The sequence below is a fragment of the Myodes glareolus genome, chromosome 1 (assembly GCF_982192425.1).
Source record: "Myodes glareolus chromosome 1, mMyoGla1.1, whole genome shotgun sequence".
NCBI lineage: Eukaryota > Metazoa > Chordata > Mammalia > Rodentia > Cricetidae > Myodes > Myodes glareolus.
The window spans coordinates 106,264,036-106,279,313 of NC_142026.1; the positions used below are offsets into that span (position 1 = coordinate 106,264,036).

Consider the following 15,278-nt stretch of genomic DNA (forward strand, 5'->3'; position numbering starts at 1 on the left):
TCGGGAATTACTTCTTAGTATATGCCACTACATAGAAAAATTTCATTTAAAAGATCCAGTAAAATTTGCAATTCAACAAACAAATATGTTCAAATAAATATTTTTTGTCTGAAACAAACAATATTTCAAAATATTTTTGAAAATGTATTTACTAGTGTGGGAAATTTCTGGGTAGGTAAAGGCACCTGCTCTCAAGTTCAATTTGGGACTCACAAGGTAGAAAGAGAAAATCAACTCCCACAAGTTGTCCTCTGACCTCTATATGGATGCTGTGACTTATATGCATGAACATACATAAGAAGACAAAATAAACAAATAAAAGTGAAGCAAAAATGTGTTGACTACAAATTGTAACTTTGGGGAAGACAAGATTCGCAATGTTTTACGTGACAGACGTCTTTAATCTACTACTCCTTTCTATGTTGTTTGGCAAACTATTGGCCAAGACTAGAAAAATAATTCTTAGTGTTCAATAATACTGGTCATCTAAACAACATTGAGTATTAAGAGTATTTATTTTCAGGTGTATGTGCATGTGCATGTGAGTAAGTATATATCTGTGCACCATGCACAGGAGGCCAAGGACGTCAGAAGAGGACATGGATGCCTTGCAACTGGAGTTATAGGTGGTTGTGGGATCCCATGTGGGTACTGGGAACTGAACCCAGGCACTCTGTAAAAGCAGCAAGTGCTCTTAACCAATGATCCATTTCTGAAGTCTCAATTTTCCACATTTTAATGAACTATAAGAACCTGGATAAAATACTTACATGTTGAAGAATTCCCCATTAAAACTGCATCGTGGGCTCTACTGTCACGGATGTATCATTCAGAATTGCGTTTTTGGGCCTTATTATTTACATAAACATGACCTACCCAAACCAAGTACAGTTAGTAACAGTACATAATTTTACATAAGAAAATACATGCAAAATTGTGAATATAAAGTACATAGATTTATCTATTAAAATGCCCTGTGTGTAAGTCTCCAGATGTATTGATATGATCACAATGCAATTAAAGAACAGTGATGCTACTGGTAAAATTTATAGTACTAATTATTTCTGTGTTCTAGAATGAAAGCTCGTTGTAATAGGTGAGACATATAAACCAAACACACACAGAAAATAAAAGTCCCAAGGCAGATGATGCTATTGCAGCTGGACAGTTAAGAGTCCTCTAGAGCCAAGACTGGAAAATTTTAAGAAAATTATTTTCTCTAAGCTTTTTATGTAAGGCTGAGGAAAGAAACAGCAAATATAATAGAGATACTGAAATGAAGAGGTCCCCTGAATAGTTCTCATCATCAGATCATTCCCTTTGGTCTTATTTTAATGATTTTTGTTCAATTATCTATCATGGACTGGTTTTCAAACAGTTCAGCATTAAATGACTTACGAAGATTCCCTCCCCAGGATAAGCATAAGAAACTTTAAAGCATTTAAAAACAATGCTTCCTCTTATTAGAGCAGAAGTCTATGAACAGCAATGACCGATTTTACAGGGGCAAAACCTCACTCGACCCAGAGCCTCCCACAAAACCCTAACTTTATCTGATTTGTGAATAAATCTATCCTGACATCCAAAGAGCTTCTTGTTTGAGTACAAAAACTTTCACAAAACTCTCTATTGCTCTGATCCATTATGATGCCCAAAGCCAGACGGCCACTTTCTCTGAGTTATAGAAAGGTAAAAGCATTTCACTTCAGGAAGAAGACATACTGCTACTAGCAAATCAATGTTTCATAATGGGGATGAAAATGCTATTAAGATTCGAAGGCAGCATTTTAAGAGGTCCCTCTTGTTTGCAGTTGGCAGCCTATCAGCTCTTTCAATATAAGGAACAAATTGCAAAAGCCTAAACTAATTACCCCATCCTGCTGCTACTCAGTTCTTCCTCCCAAGTGCCTACTCCATCCTCCCAGAGGAAGACAATAAGCAGATGGATGTGTGCAGGTGCACAGGACTCTGTGCAGTCACCAGCTCTGAGAGCAATTGGTCAATACCCTTGAAGCTAGTTACAGTGTTAGTAAATGGTTCCAAACTCTAGCAGATGGTCTATTGGTCTCAAGGGCACTGTTCAACATCTATATGGATCCATATATGCAGCTAAAATCTTAAGATTAGCAGGCTGCTTTTATTTAATATTTCACGACTTTATTACTAGTGCCTTTTCTTCTTCAGAATTTGACATGGTTCTATTTTACTTCATGAGCAAGGAGAAAACATCAGCACTTTACAAATGAGAAAGCCAGTGGTTAAGAACCCCACCCTACCAAGTAGCCTAGCTATGATGGCGGCTCACCTTATTTTCATTATTTTTATATATTTTTTCTTGATTTATTTGAGGGATAACATAGCCCACATATGGAACTTGGAGATCAATGTTAAGGACTCGGTCCTCTCCTTTCAAGATATGGGTTCTGGGAGTTGAACTCAGATTGTGTCACACTTGAAGGCAAGTGCCTTGACCTCCCAAAACACCTCAGCAGCCTGAGCTCATTTGTAACATTGTTCTCTTAGGCTGTAATAACATGTAATAACACTCCATGATACCTTATTTCAGTGGGATACTTCTGATTTTAGACTATTCCCTATAGGTGCTTTTCTGACCCTATCTTGGACAGATGGTTATGCCTGTCAGATTAGTTTTCATTTTTTTTCATCACATTTAGTAATTTTTACATGTCCCCCAAGCCAGACATCTGTCTCTCAAACTTCTGCTTTTCTTCCCTCCTCCCATCACACATTTCCTAATATTATTTTTCTTAGTAAAAAGCTACTTTTTAAATGCTAGCACCCTGGGGTGGGTCCATTGCTCTGTGAGGAAAGTTTCTCGCGAATAAGCTTAAGACCTTGAGTTCAAATCTCCCACGACACAGAAATCCAGCAAGGCAGGATGTAATTGCAATCTCAGCACGTGTGGAAGGAACAGCAGCAACATGAAGCCCTCCTGCCTCTGACAATCTGGCCAAAGCAGTGAGCTCCATCCAGATTCTGTGAGAGACACTATTCCAAACAAATCAGGGTGAAGATCAATAAGGGCAAATACCTGATGTTGACCTCTGACCTCCATGCACGTGCAAATGCAGGTGAGTGCACCAGCATATGCATGAATGTAAATATATGGACCCCACACACAGTAAACACAGAAAGCTGATGTCTTGCATAAATGCTGCTAAATTTCCCTGGACTTCCATGGCTGTCTTATTTAGTCAAAGTTTGAGTTGAGGGTTTGATTACACCTCGGTGAACATGAATTATCTTTAATTTGTGTGGTACCCGCGTTTTCCTAATTGAGAGCCAGAGTCCTTAAGAAAGAAAGCATCCCAAGGAAGTGATTTTTATTTTAATATGGAGGAAGGCCCATCTGTATGGCTAGTGGATGAGTCTACGAGCATATTCCTCTTTTCAGGACACAGGATGAAAATCAGAAAACACTTATGCCGTTCTTTCCTTGCAGATACCTCTGTATGTGTTTGTGTATGAACGTGTAGAGATTTGAGGTTAGTGTTAGGGTTCTTTTTCTACACTTTCCACCTGTAGAGGGGGAGCATGACCTTTTACTGAATCTGGATTTCACCATATCAACTAGGCTTTCTGGACAGAGAGGCCCTAAAATCTGCCTATCTTTGTCTCCTCATCTCCCCAAGACCAGGGTTACAGATGCACAATGCATTTCATGGCCTACTTGGCTTAACAAGAGTGTCAGGAATCTAAACTTGTACCCTCATGCTTGCTCAGTGAATATTTCATGCACTGAGCTATCTCCCAGCTTCTCAGCTTCAGCCACTCTTAAACACAAGTTTCTGCGTATTCACTTGAGAAATATCCACATGATTCCAAATTACAAGGTAGCTCTCTTTTTATCTCTGGCAACCAAGTAAGGTATGATGTTGCTTGAAGGTTTTTTAATGGTATAAACAAAGGTCAAGACCAAACTAAAATCACACGTGAACAGGGGAGAAGCCTAATGAGAACAATGGAATTTCTCATTTCCCCACACTAAGTCATTTAGTGATCTTCCTTTACCCCTTTCCTCAAATTCATGTTGAAATCTTAATCCCCACGTAGGAGATGATACCCAGGTAGGATAACCTTATTTGGAAATAATTTCTTTACAAAGATAATCAATTGAAAGTAAAATCATTGGGGAAGATCCTCGTCTAATATGACTTGTGTGCTTATGAACAGGAAGTGTTGGGTGTTGGAGAAATATGCCAGACAATAAGATGCTTACCTTGTAAGCTCAAGTACCTGAGTTGCATTCTTAGTTAGCATCACATAAAAAGATTGAGTGTTAGCCAGGTGATGGTGATGCATGCATTTAATTCCAGCACTCAGGAGGAAGAGGCAGGCAGATCTCTGTGTGTTTGAGGCTAGCCTGGTCTACAAAAAGGGCTCCAGAACAGGCTTTAAAGTTACACAAAGAAACCCTGTCTTGAAATTTTTAAAAAAAAGAAGAAGAAGAAGAAGTCTGGGCATGGTGTTGTATGCTTGTCAGCTTGTTAGCTGTATCTAATCAGCTAAGATTAGATGGATTCCCGGGGCTTTGTGGCCAGCCAATCTAGCCAAATCCTTGAGCCACATATGCTGGTGAGAAACCCAATCTCAACAAACAAGGTGGACAGTTCCCGAGAAACACCACCTGAGGCTGACCTCTGCCCTCCACAAATTTCCACACAGTGTACACACACACACACACACACAAACACACACACACACACACACATATGCACGCACCGGATGGAGGGCAACTCAGAAGTTTCTAAGCAGGTAGCCACAGGGAGCTTGTCTTAGAAACATGAAGGTGATCAGCAACAAGTTGAGGAGGGAGGTCTGGGGTAGATTCTTCTCTCAAAGCCCTCTGAAGGGACCAACTCTGCTGAAACTTGACTCTTGGGCCTCTCGCCTCTAGGGCTGTGAGACAGTAAACTATCTAGTACGTGGTGACAGCAATCCTTGCAAACTAACCAGCTACCGTCTTCATTCCCTCCCCCATCAGAAACACAAAATTTGAAACTCTACAACTATACACTATTCTGAAGATAATATGCATACAATAACTTTGTATTTAACTTCACAACTTTAGGAAAGATATGATTTGTTCTCTAAATGGCAGTGTCCTGAACTGTAAGATAAAATATGCCATAGGAGAATCTTTTCCTTTAAAGATTTCAGTAAAAATACTGAAAATCCTTTAAAACAACCTTTACAGTTTAGAATAAATAGAGAAAAGTAGAAGTTACAGGCTTTTCAGGGTCATTCCATTAGTTCTGGGTGAAGGTGTAACATGTGATTCTCAATCTTTGTATTTTTCGACAGTAACACAGAGACACTCTGGACTCGTGACCAAGACACATATTTCAACCATGGTGTTTTTCTTATTTTGCCATGTTGAAAGGATGCTTAGGTAAAATGTGAGTGTCACACATCTGCAGTTGCAGACCTTGGGAGGCAGAGACAGAGGGACACCTCAAGCCTGAGGCCATCCTGACTTACACAAAGAAATCCTAAAAAATTAATTAGTTAATATATGAAATATTAAAAATAAAATAAAGAGGTGTTTAAAGTTAGGATAATATTAGAAAACTTGGGACAAAGATCACAAAAAATAGTCTGCTCCACCAAAGAGCTTTTCAAAGTCCTTACATTTACGGACTCTCAATTGTGCTGCTGATATTTTTCCTGTTAATAGCAGACACAAGTGGCTCAATACTCGGTCCTTGCAGAGATTAATATTTTTGGGAATTTTATGTATCTAAGCAGAGAAAATTGTTCAGGAATCCATTTCTTCTTTTGCCTATTTTTCATTCATAGTTTTCATACATTACATTGACAATAATTCAAAGTAGCTTTAAAATATTTTAGTACGGTGAAAATGTTTATCATGACTCTAGTTACTTATTGATAGACTTTTTGTTTTCTTCTCTGATGACTTTCTGTGACCATTATTCTTTTGGAAGATTGGATATTTACAGAATGAACATGGGGAAGAGAACTTTGAATCTACCCTAAAAGACAGAACTAAGGTGGATTATTTTGAGGTACAATTGGGTGGATACCAACTGGGAACAAACAAAACCTTTCATCAGAGCTCTGAAGGGATTGACTTGGCTGCTGTGAGAGATCTTTGGGATTATATTCTGAACATTAAACAATTTGGGAAACGTTGTTATAGAGAAAACTCAAATAACGGTTGGACTGGATGGAATGGGATTCTTGACTCTGCCCATTATAGAAGCTTATTGTTCTATGAACACAGCAACAATCTTATAAAACTGTTTGCCTCAACTAGCACAGACGTCACTTTTTCCCTTCTTAACTTGATATCATGTGTGTGTGTGGTTTGCTAGTAAATATATTTAATTCACATGCATTCCTATGACAGAAACATGAACATCAATTTGTAGCTCACAGCAAGTTAAACTAGACGGTCATGCTAGAGTATTTTTCTTGTTATTCCACTCAAGGCAATCTTTTAGTTCTTACTATATTGAGTAGACTGGAAAGTTGTAATCAGGAAAGGAAAATTCCAAGCAGTGATATTAGGCTTGAGGTTCTATTCTAAGAAGCTAAACAAACATGCCTAGTCAGTCATGAAGTCAGATACTAACCTCCTTCATTTTTTCCAGTTCATTTTGTAAGGCTTGCTTCGCAATTTCAACTTCTATAAGTTGCTGCCTCAGCTTCTCATTTTCATCTTCTGTTGTTGTTCTCTTTTCTTCCACATTTTCCAATTCATGGTGAAGTCTCACAGATACATCCTTTGCAACCTACAACGATGTGTTTGTAGCAATGAAACATAGTTTTACTCATATTGAAGGCATTAAAAGCCAATGTTTCCATAGCACTTACTATGTGGCAGTGTTTCCAATACCTGATCTATGTGCCATTCATAGATCAATCATATAATCCTTACCAAAATCCCATAGGATAGATGCTGTGATTGTGTCTGCTATTAAGTAACACGTGCAAGGCTGCAGAACTAACAGGTAGCCAGACGGCTGGCTCAACTTTATTCCTTAACCTCACTACATCAGAGAAATATGATAGATTTAACAAGTCTTCTTTAATTTTACAGTAGAACTATGGGCCACATGATTCCACTATTGCCCCCATGTGAAATGGAGGAAAAGACATTTTTAACTACTGGGTATTAGGGATTTGCTTTTTCCCCCTTAGAACTCCAGCTAGTTTCAAGTACTTAAGATTAGCAAGCATTCTACTACTTGAGATTCTTTTCTGTTTTAATACTAGTATATATTTTTACCCCAACTTTTGAGATCATCTTGAAGATTCTAGAGCTTTGAAGGGACACTTAACATTTAGTGTAGAGTCTCAGGACACAGCCAGTCCTGGTTTAGACTGAATAAAGGGAGTTTGCCTACCGTCAAACTTGTTTTAAGGCCCAGGTGCATTGCATGCATAGACCCTATGAAAAAAAGTGCTTTTGGTTAAGAGTACTGGATGCTTGTCTAGAGGACTCTGTATTCAGTTCCCAGATGCTATGCCCTCTTCTGGAATCTAAGGGCACCAGACATGCATCTGGGGCACAAACATATGTGCAGGCAAAACACAATTTGTGTGTGTGTGTGTGTGTGTGTGTGTGTGTGTTAAAGTGCCATTGGTGCCTCTCTAAAGTGGTTTCATTAATAAACTCTAACTCACAGATTTTTCTTCAAAATCAACCAATAATATACTTAATAATGTTACAGTTTCCTACGAGTCACTATGTGTCCCAAAAGAAACAAAATGAACTAAGCAAGGATTTACTCAGAGCTTCCTTTAAAACACCTCTAGGTTAGTTAACTTCACTTTCATATTGATGAAGTTAATATAGATAAAAGTATATTTGGTTGTCAGTAGTGATGAGTTTAACATCCAGTTTGCCTTGAAAATAAATCTGCCTCCTGTCAAACTGAACCGAAGAGAGAACACCGAAGCAAACGTGTACTGCGACCTTTGAGCTGTCTCAAAGCCTGTCTTCTGGGATACATTTTGGATGGGCAACTTCATCACAAATTGAGATGTCCTCTTTTGTTTCATTCTCCTTCTTCAAATGGGTTGCTGCTTAGAGTGTAAGGGGAGACCTCAACTATTTTCTCAATGCTATTCTGGATGTCAGTGCTCCACAGAAACCCACAGTGCTACTCTTGAAAGCCCGATTCCATCCAGCCTTCCGTGGGAATACATCATTAGAAGCCAAATCACTGGAGTCCAGGCCATGCAGAGTCTGTGCTTAACCATAACCATGGATGGCCTTGTTTCAGGCTAGGAGGGAAGAACCCTTTTCTCATTACTTCTGAAAGAGTTACTCCCAGGAAATGGCCCCTTCACACACACACTCACACACAGACACACTAAACTGAACCTTTCCTTCCGCTTCCGGGATGCTGACATTTTGTGGTGAAAGCTAGCAACCTACTGCCCTTTGCCAGTCATCAATGAAGGCCATTTCAAAGTAAAGAGCTCCCACCAAAGTCTCCATCCGCTGACCCTGGTGCGCCCTCGTTCCCCCTCCCCCACAGCTGCAGACCTTGAGGTCCTGCTCCAGGCTGCGCAACAGCTCGCCATCAATTTCTCCAGTCTGCGCGTAGCGGAGCCTTTTGCGCTCGGCTTTGCGGAGGCGGTACTGCAGGATCCGGCAGTTTTTGTTGGCTCTCTCCAACTCATGGCGCATCTCCTGCAGCTGACAGGCGTCCTCCTCAAAGAAAGTATCCCTCATCTCGTCCATCTCGGTCCTCAGCTCGTCGATCTCGTTCTGAGACAGTGACAGACAGGTCACAATCATCCTTTCTTGGAGCCCCTCAGATGCGCACCGCATACATCCCATGGTTACTCCCAGTACCCAGGTTTACTGCCTCCTCCTCTGGGAGACAGGAGTGAAAGGAGGTTGAAAGCAGAAACTAGAAAACCAGGCCCAGTTTAGGCCTCCTTCTTTCTTTCTGTTACTCTAGCACTCTCTGCCTGTGAGAAAGTGGGGCAAATCATGATAATTGGATAAAAAAAGGCCTGGATTTGGTTTTAAATGAAACGCAACGGCATTAATATTAGGTTCCATTTCAAATTGGGAGTAGGCCATGGACCTCCCCCTACCTTCCCAGTTTCCCTCCCTCCCTGTGGCCCTAACAGGTTAGCAACCTTCCAACCCTACCGGGACACGCCCTAATCCTCGGAGGCCCCACGCTTCCCCTCCCCCATTCGGTCCCCACCCCCTATCCTCCTCACCTTGAGAGTTTCGTTCTCTTCCCGCAGCTTCTCCATCTCCTCCTGCATATCTTCCTGCTCCTGGAGCTGCTGCGGGTGCGACTGCGACGAAGGGGGAGCCGCCGCCTGCATGGCCCCGCCGTTGCTAGTGCTCTCCGCGCTCTGCTGGGGGCCTTCGGCGGCGGCCGCCATTGGGGAGGAGGAGGGGACCACAAGGGGTTCACAGATGGCAGGGGCGCCGGCGACCGGGGAGCTGCGGCTGCCACCGCCACCGTTTTTAGTGTGCATCTGAGCCGCGGCCGCCGCCGCTGCCGCCCGCTCCTTCTTGAGATGGAACTGGATGAGCTCAGACTGCAGACATCCCTCCTTCCAGTAACTCCCTCCACCTCCGCTGCCGCCCCCTGCGACGCCGCTTCCAGAGTTTCTGCTGCCCGGGCCGGGGGCTCTGCTTGCAGTAGCGGTGGGTGGTGAAGGGGAGACCCCCTCCCCGCCGCTAATACCCCTCTGAGATGCCCGGACGCCTTTCCCTCGCCAAACCCTGGGCGGCGGCGGCTGCGGAGCGCCCCCCTCCCGGTCCCCCGGGCCGCCGCCGGCTCCTCCTCCTTCCCCGCCCCCTCCTCCTCCCCCGAGCGGAGGGGGTTCCCCGACTTTCGAGGGCACTGATTCTATCTCCCGAGATGTCTCCTCTGGCGGCCCGGGCCTCCGGGAGCTCACAGAGGCCAGGATCGCAGCGGGGGGCCCTTCAGCACCAGGCGCGGGCTGGACAGCTCCTGGGGCAGCCCCTTTGGGTACCACGGGCGTTGCCTTCTCCGCCCCGCCTCCGCATCCTCTGGAGCCGGCCCCAGAGGCGCCACGACCGGTTATCTTGTTACCCTGCTGCTGCTGTTGCTGTTGCAGCTGCTGCTGCCGAACGGAATTCAGTTTAGTGCCGACGCCAAGAGGGGACCGCGTGGCCGCGGCGGTCTGTCGGAAAGAATTGTCCCTAGGCCTAGCAGGTGATTGAGCTCGCTGCTGCTTTCTGCTACTGCCCTCTGGATGCAGGCGAGCCTCCGTGGCTGCGGCGGCGGCAGAGGCTGAGGTTGCGACTGGGGCAGCGCCCCCGGACGGTGGCTGACTCATGGCAGTCTAGGGAAAGCCTACCGGATGTGACTTGGAACCGTCCATCTCTACGCCATCCTCTTCTCTCCTTTCTGCCTCCAACCTTCCTTTCTAAGCTGGGACGGAAATAAAAGAAGAGAAATATGCAGTATGTTTACATCGTTGCAGAGTCAAAGGTGAATTTGCTGGACAGAGAAAAAAAGGAGATTTGGAAATTCAGCGTATAATTAAACCCTTGACGAAGAAAAGGGTACAAGGCTGTTACTTCTCACTTTGCCCAACGTGGCGCTGTTTCAATCTTACTCCATCTCAGTCAATGGCAGATGAAGCTTGCATTCCTTAGGTAGCAGGTTTTGGAAAGGGTGAGACACGGGTTCAGAAAGAAATGAATGGGAAAAGAAATGGTGGAGGGGGCGGAAGAATAAGGTCCTGAAGAGACTTCGGAAGGCAAAGGAAATGTTTACACATAATAGTTGTCAAACGAATTTCTTCAGCTTCAAATCTGTATTTAAAACACAGTTTGGTGGGGAAATTTTTTTATTTAATTAGTATCCCCAGGTGTCAATTAAAGAAACACTGTTATGATGTAAGATCCTAGATAATATCTACTGTAGATAAATGACATTTTTCTGATTCTGCTCCAGCCCCTAATGTTTTCTTTAGATAATTACGGCCAACTTTCTTTCGAACAGAACACAAAAGAAAATGCAAAGAATGACTATAAATAAACCCCAGTCTCAAGAGTACAAAAAAAAAGGCTCATCAGAAATAAGATTCAGTCATTAGCAACCCCAAAGAGATTATTTTTATAGCTCAAAAATACTTTTTGGAAAATCTGATAAGCAGGCTGTGAGGTTTTCAGTGACGAATTCGTCTACACTCACTTGTTCTGTGCTTATGAAGCACTGAGTTGTAGGTGCAATGTAGAAAAGAGTTTCGTTTTGACCGTCCCCCTAGATGGTATATAGTAAACTAAGCTGAACCTTTAACATGCCCACGCATGGGCCCGGAGAAGTGGCTCAGCAGTTAATAGCACTGACTGCTATTCCAGAGGACCCACGTTCTATTCCCAACACCCACATGGAAGCTCACAACTGTCTGAAACTCCAGTTCCATGGGACCTGGCAGTCTCTTCTGACCTCCCTGGGCATCAGATCCTTATATGGTACACAAATATACATGCAGGCAAAATAACCATACACATAAATTTAAATTTTAAAAATGTTAGAATATTCACTCAGTCCTATGGAGCCAAACTTTGAAACAGAAGACTCTATATCCAGAAAGCCATTCATCTTCCTCTATGGTGTAAGATATGTGGTGTTACCTTCCCAAAATAAACAGACCACTTTAATCTGGAAAACCACAAGCTTCTGCCCTGTGTTCCTGTCTGGTGACCCAGTCATTTGGCCCACTTTTCAGGAGAACATTATTTATCTATGAAACACAGAAAGACCTCAACTACATACAAACTTCTCTTACACACACATCTTTTAGGAAAGACGATTTCCCAGGAACTTTCTTACATAATTACTGCTATTATCTGTTGTATCTGAAGAATATAATAATTTCTACCTTCGTAAAGAAACAGCAACCAAATACCCCACATTCTTTTCTTCCTCAGCAATCTCTTTTCAACTCACTTTGTACTACAAAGATTAAGGAAAGACTACTTCAGAGGGGAAAACAAAGTTACCCACTGCTAGAATGTCTGGCCTACTTTACCATGGGTCAGACTAATGTGGGCCATCCAACTTAATTATACTGGCAATACAAAGTTATATTTAACTAAGCAGAACCACACAGGAGCTGAGAAGTCATGAACTGAAGCCTGACCCCAGACAACTTTAACCTCAGAGAAAACTTGGGTTTCAGTAAGTAACTCAAACAATCTAAGACACCTTGGTGACTGCCACTAGCAATGAGAAGGTACTACATCCAAGGCTTTCTACAGTAGAAATTGTCATCCAAGTAATTTAAGCAAGGACTAAATCAATCCTTTCCATCTCAAATCCTATTAACGGACCCACCCCGTTTCTCATCCTCATCTCGTTAAAAATCCAGAAGTTCTCACTTCTCTGCAGAGGCGTTGCTTCCAGGAAGTTGATGCAAATCAACACCGCTTTCTTCCTGATATTTCGGAGTCCTCGAGGCTATTTTTCTGTCTTTCAGAGAGAGTTCAACTTCGTGCTCTAGAAGACTTTCTCGCTGAGCAGGCTAGCTTGCATGGGATCCACACCCACTCGGGTTCTCCAAACAAAGGCGGTAACTACAAAGACGCGGAACTCTGGGAGCGGGTTCCTAGCCGGCGGTGCTTAGCTGGGCTGGAATTGCAACTGCAGCAGGCCAATGCTCCGGGTACCAAGCTGTGCCAGACGCTCCCCAGGAAGTAAAGCAGTATTCATGAGCTGACCTCACCGGACTGGGCTGGAAAGAGGGCGGGATTGGAGGGAGGGCAGAAGAGAAGTAACGGGAGTGGTTGTTTAAAGAGGAAAGAGTAGGTGAGGACGGGGAACAGGGGTAGCTGATGGGAGGCAAGAAGACAAAGGCCAGAGTCACGCCCGAGATGGAGAATTATCAGCCTGGCTCATCAAAATCCTTGCCCTACTCCCATTTCCTGTATTTGGCAGAAGACTCCAAAACCGCTTAAAATCGGATGTATTGGTTTCCAGCAAAGCTTTGTCTCGGGTCCGATCAATCTCCATCAATTATTTAATTGAGTTCTTTTCTTTGGGAGGCCAGTTGGAGCAGCCTGCGCCTTCGGCCTTACCCTCTGGAGTCTCCTGATGCAGCTGAAAGGCGCTGGCGCACGGCTGCCGGGAGTTCTCTTTGTTCACTCAGTTTAATTCTCAGTCGATCTCTCCACGCACGGCTTCTTCCCCACCCCCAGCTCGGGCGGAGTCCTGGGATGGCATTTCCGCGAATAGACAATGGTTGTCCCACAAACAAAGGGTTCTTGAACAGATACGAAGGAACGACTAATTTAGAGCAATCCGAATACTTACAAGCTTCCGGGACGGTTGCTGATGATGGTGAAGTAGCACTGGCCACTTTTCCCCTTCACCTCACCAAAGACCAGTTTCTTCAAGTGAAAACAAGGTGTTAGTTTCTGAGATCCACATTTTTTTTTTTTACTGTTGTGTCTGTGAGTAACAGGAGTCAGGAAAAATATATCTATAAAGTATTAGCTGAACAGGGGATTAAGAAAAATTTGTTTCCAATTTATATTTATCCGTATTGTTCCACAGTAATAATATTCATAAAATATGAGGGAATTTTTCCCCTTTTCCTTTTAATTTTATTTTAGAGAACAGGCTCAAGAGCCTCCTTTCTACCCCAAAACATCCCCTTTGTAAGTGTGCAGGTAAGAATATATTAACCTTGTATTAAAGGGGCATTTTTAGACGTTAAACCTCTGTTACATTGTTGTGGTGGTTTTGTGGGGGCTAAGACTTATATATTTTGCAACACCATGTCTAGCCTAGTGTTAATTTAGCAGGAGACTTTATTTTATAAGTATTCATCCTGTCTTATGGGGGAAATGACAATGATTTGGGAGTCATTTACACAAAAGCAGTTTGCTACAGTGAAATGAATGTATGTAATTTATATCTCTAGTGTCATCAAATATGGTATCACAAAGAAATCATTTCAGGCTGTAAAACAGATGCTATGAACTGGTTTGTGGCCAGTACTGTCCAAGGTGCTGGCGATACAAAGAAAGTCAAGAAATCGTCTCTGTGCCAAGAAGGCCCAAATACATTGGCAAAAGTTGAGATAACTGAGACAATATTCTTATTCTTGAACATGAGGGAACTGAAAAAGAGAATCCTGTGATATCTATGATGAGACGTTCAATTGTTGATTTGCGTACCAAAATAGACCCACAAGTTATTTGAGTTTGTGTTAAGCACTTCCTCATCATGTAACCCAACAGAAATTGCAAAATTATTATTGTGGGTCTTTCTTTGTTTTTGAGTCAGGTTTCAGTATGTAGTCCCGGGTGGCCTGGGGCTCATTATGAACACCAGGCTGGCCTCAAAAGTATCTGCTTCCTGAGTGCTGCAAGGATTGTGGTTGTGGAGCACCATGCCCAGTTCTCTAAATTGCAGCATTCATAAGAAACAGCAAGATCCACATTTCCCATTTAATGAAAACTAGAATAATGGATAAAAATACCTCTTAGATCAATCTTTATAAATAAAACATTGATATAAAATAATCTAAGAGCTTGTCTGAGAGCTAGTGACCTGCTTAGACGTCTCCATTTCAGTGTTTGTTTCCATGCAATAACTTTTATTCCATGAAAGTCTAATAAAGTCAAGAATGCTTGCATCAGAAGCCATGTGCCCAGAAAGTTTGTTTTGTACTTTAAGAGTATGCAGTCTCAGTGTTGAAAACCATAGCCATATCAGATGCCTAGCAACAATGTTGATATATCTTTACAAATAAAGTTTTTAAATAAAATTGTATTTTGGTTATCCCCTTATTTTCTTGTGAAATAAAATCACACTTTGGCATCAGGCTGCAGAGATGACAGAGTTACTGATGTCACTTGCTCTCATAGAGGACTGACACTTAGTTCCTGGCGCTCTCATGACAACCCACAACTGACTGTAAGTACAGCCACAGAGTATCCAAGGGCCTCTTCTGATGACACTGCACACACACGGCACCCATACATATATATTGGCAATACATAAATTGAAATAATACACACAAAATAAAAATAAACATATTTGAAAAAATTAAAGTTCTTCAATTAAGCGAACATCAAAGTTAATTATGCCGATTTCATCAGTGTTCAGAAAGCTTTGGCATTATTTTTGCTGTTTCAGAATTAGGCTGACTGACTGACCTTTTGTTGTTTACTTGTACTAATGAGTCATCTTTTCTATTGCACAGCAATATAACCCATCTTCCGTCCAGGGAAGAAATCTAAGCTTCCAACTTTGAATCCCTTAAATACA

At 42.5% G+C, this 15,278-nt stretch overlaps 1 protein-coding gene across 3 annotated transcripts in view; it reads right to left on the minus strand.

Annotated features, from left to right (window-relative positions):
• The window catches only part of Mtcl3 (MTCL family member 3), a 49,349-nt gene extending 36,086 nt beyond the window's left edge, over positions 1 to 13,263 (minus strand). The window contains exons 1-4 of one of the 3 annotated variants that reach the window (XM_087911248.1): positions 12,339 to 13,263; positions 9,232 to 10,424; positions 8,540 to 8,764; positions 6,618 to 6,776 (exon numbers count right to left, since the gene is read on the minus strand). In XM_087911248.1, the coding sequence (XP_087767374.1) occupies positions 6,618 to 6,776; positions 8,540 to 8,764; positions 9,232 to 10,329 (1,482 nt within the window). In that variant the 5' untranslated portion in view covers positions 10,330 to 10,424; positions 12,339 to 13,263. The remainder of the gene's footprint in view (positions 1 to 6,617; positions 6,777 to 8,539; positions 8,765 to 9,231; positions 10,425 to 12,338) is intronic. The other 2 variants (XM_087911249.1, XM_048425141.3) reach the window with 2 other exon arrangements.
• Positions 13,264 to 15,278: the final 2,015 nt, after the last annotated feature.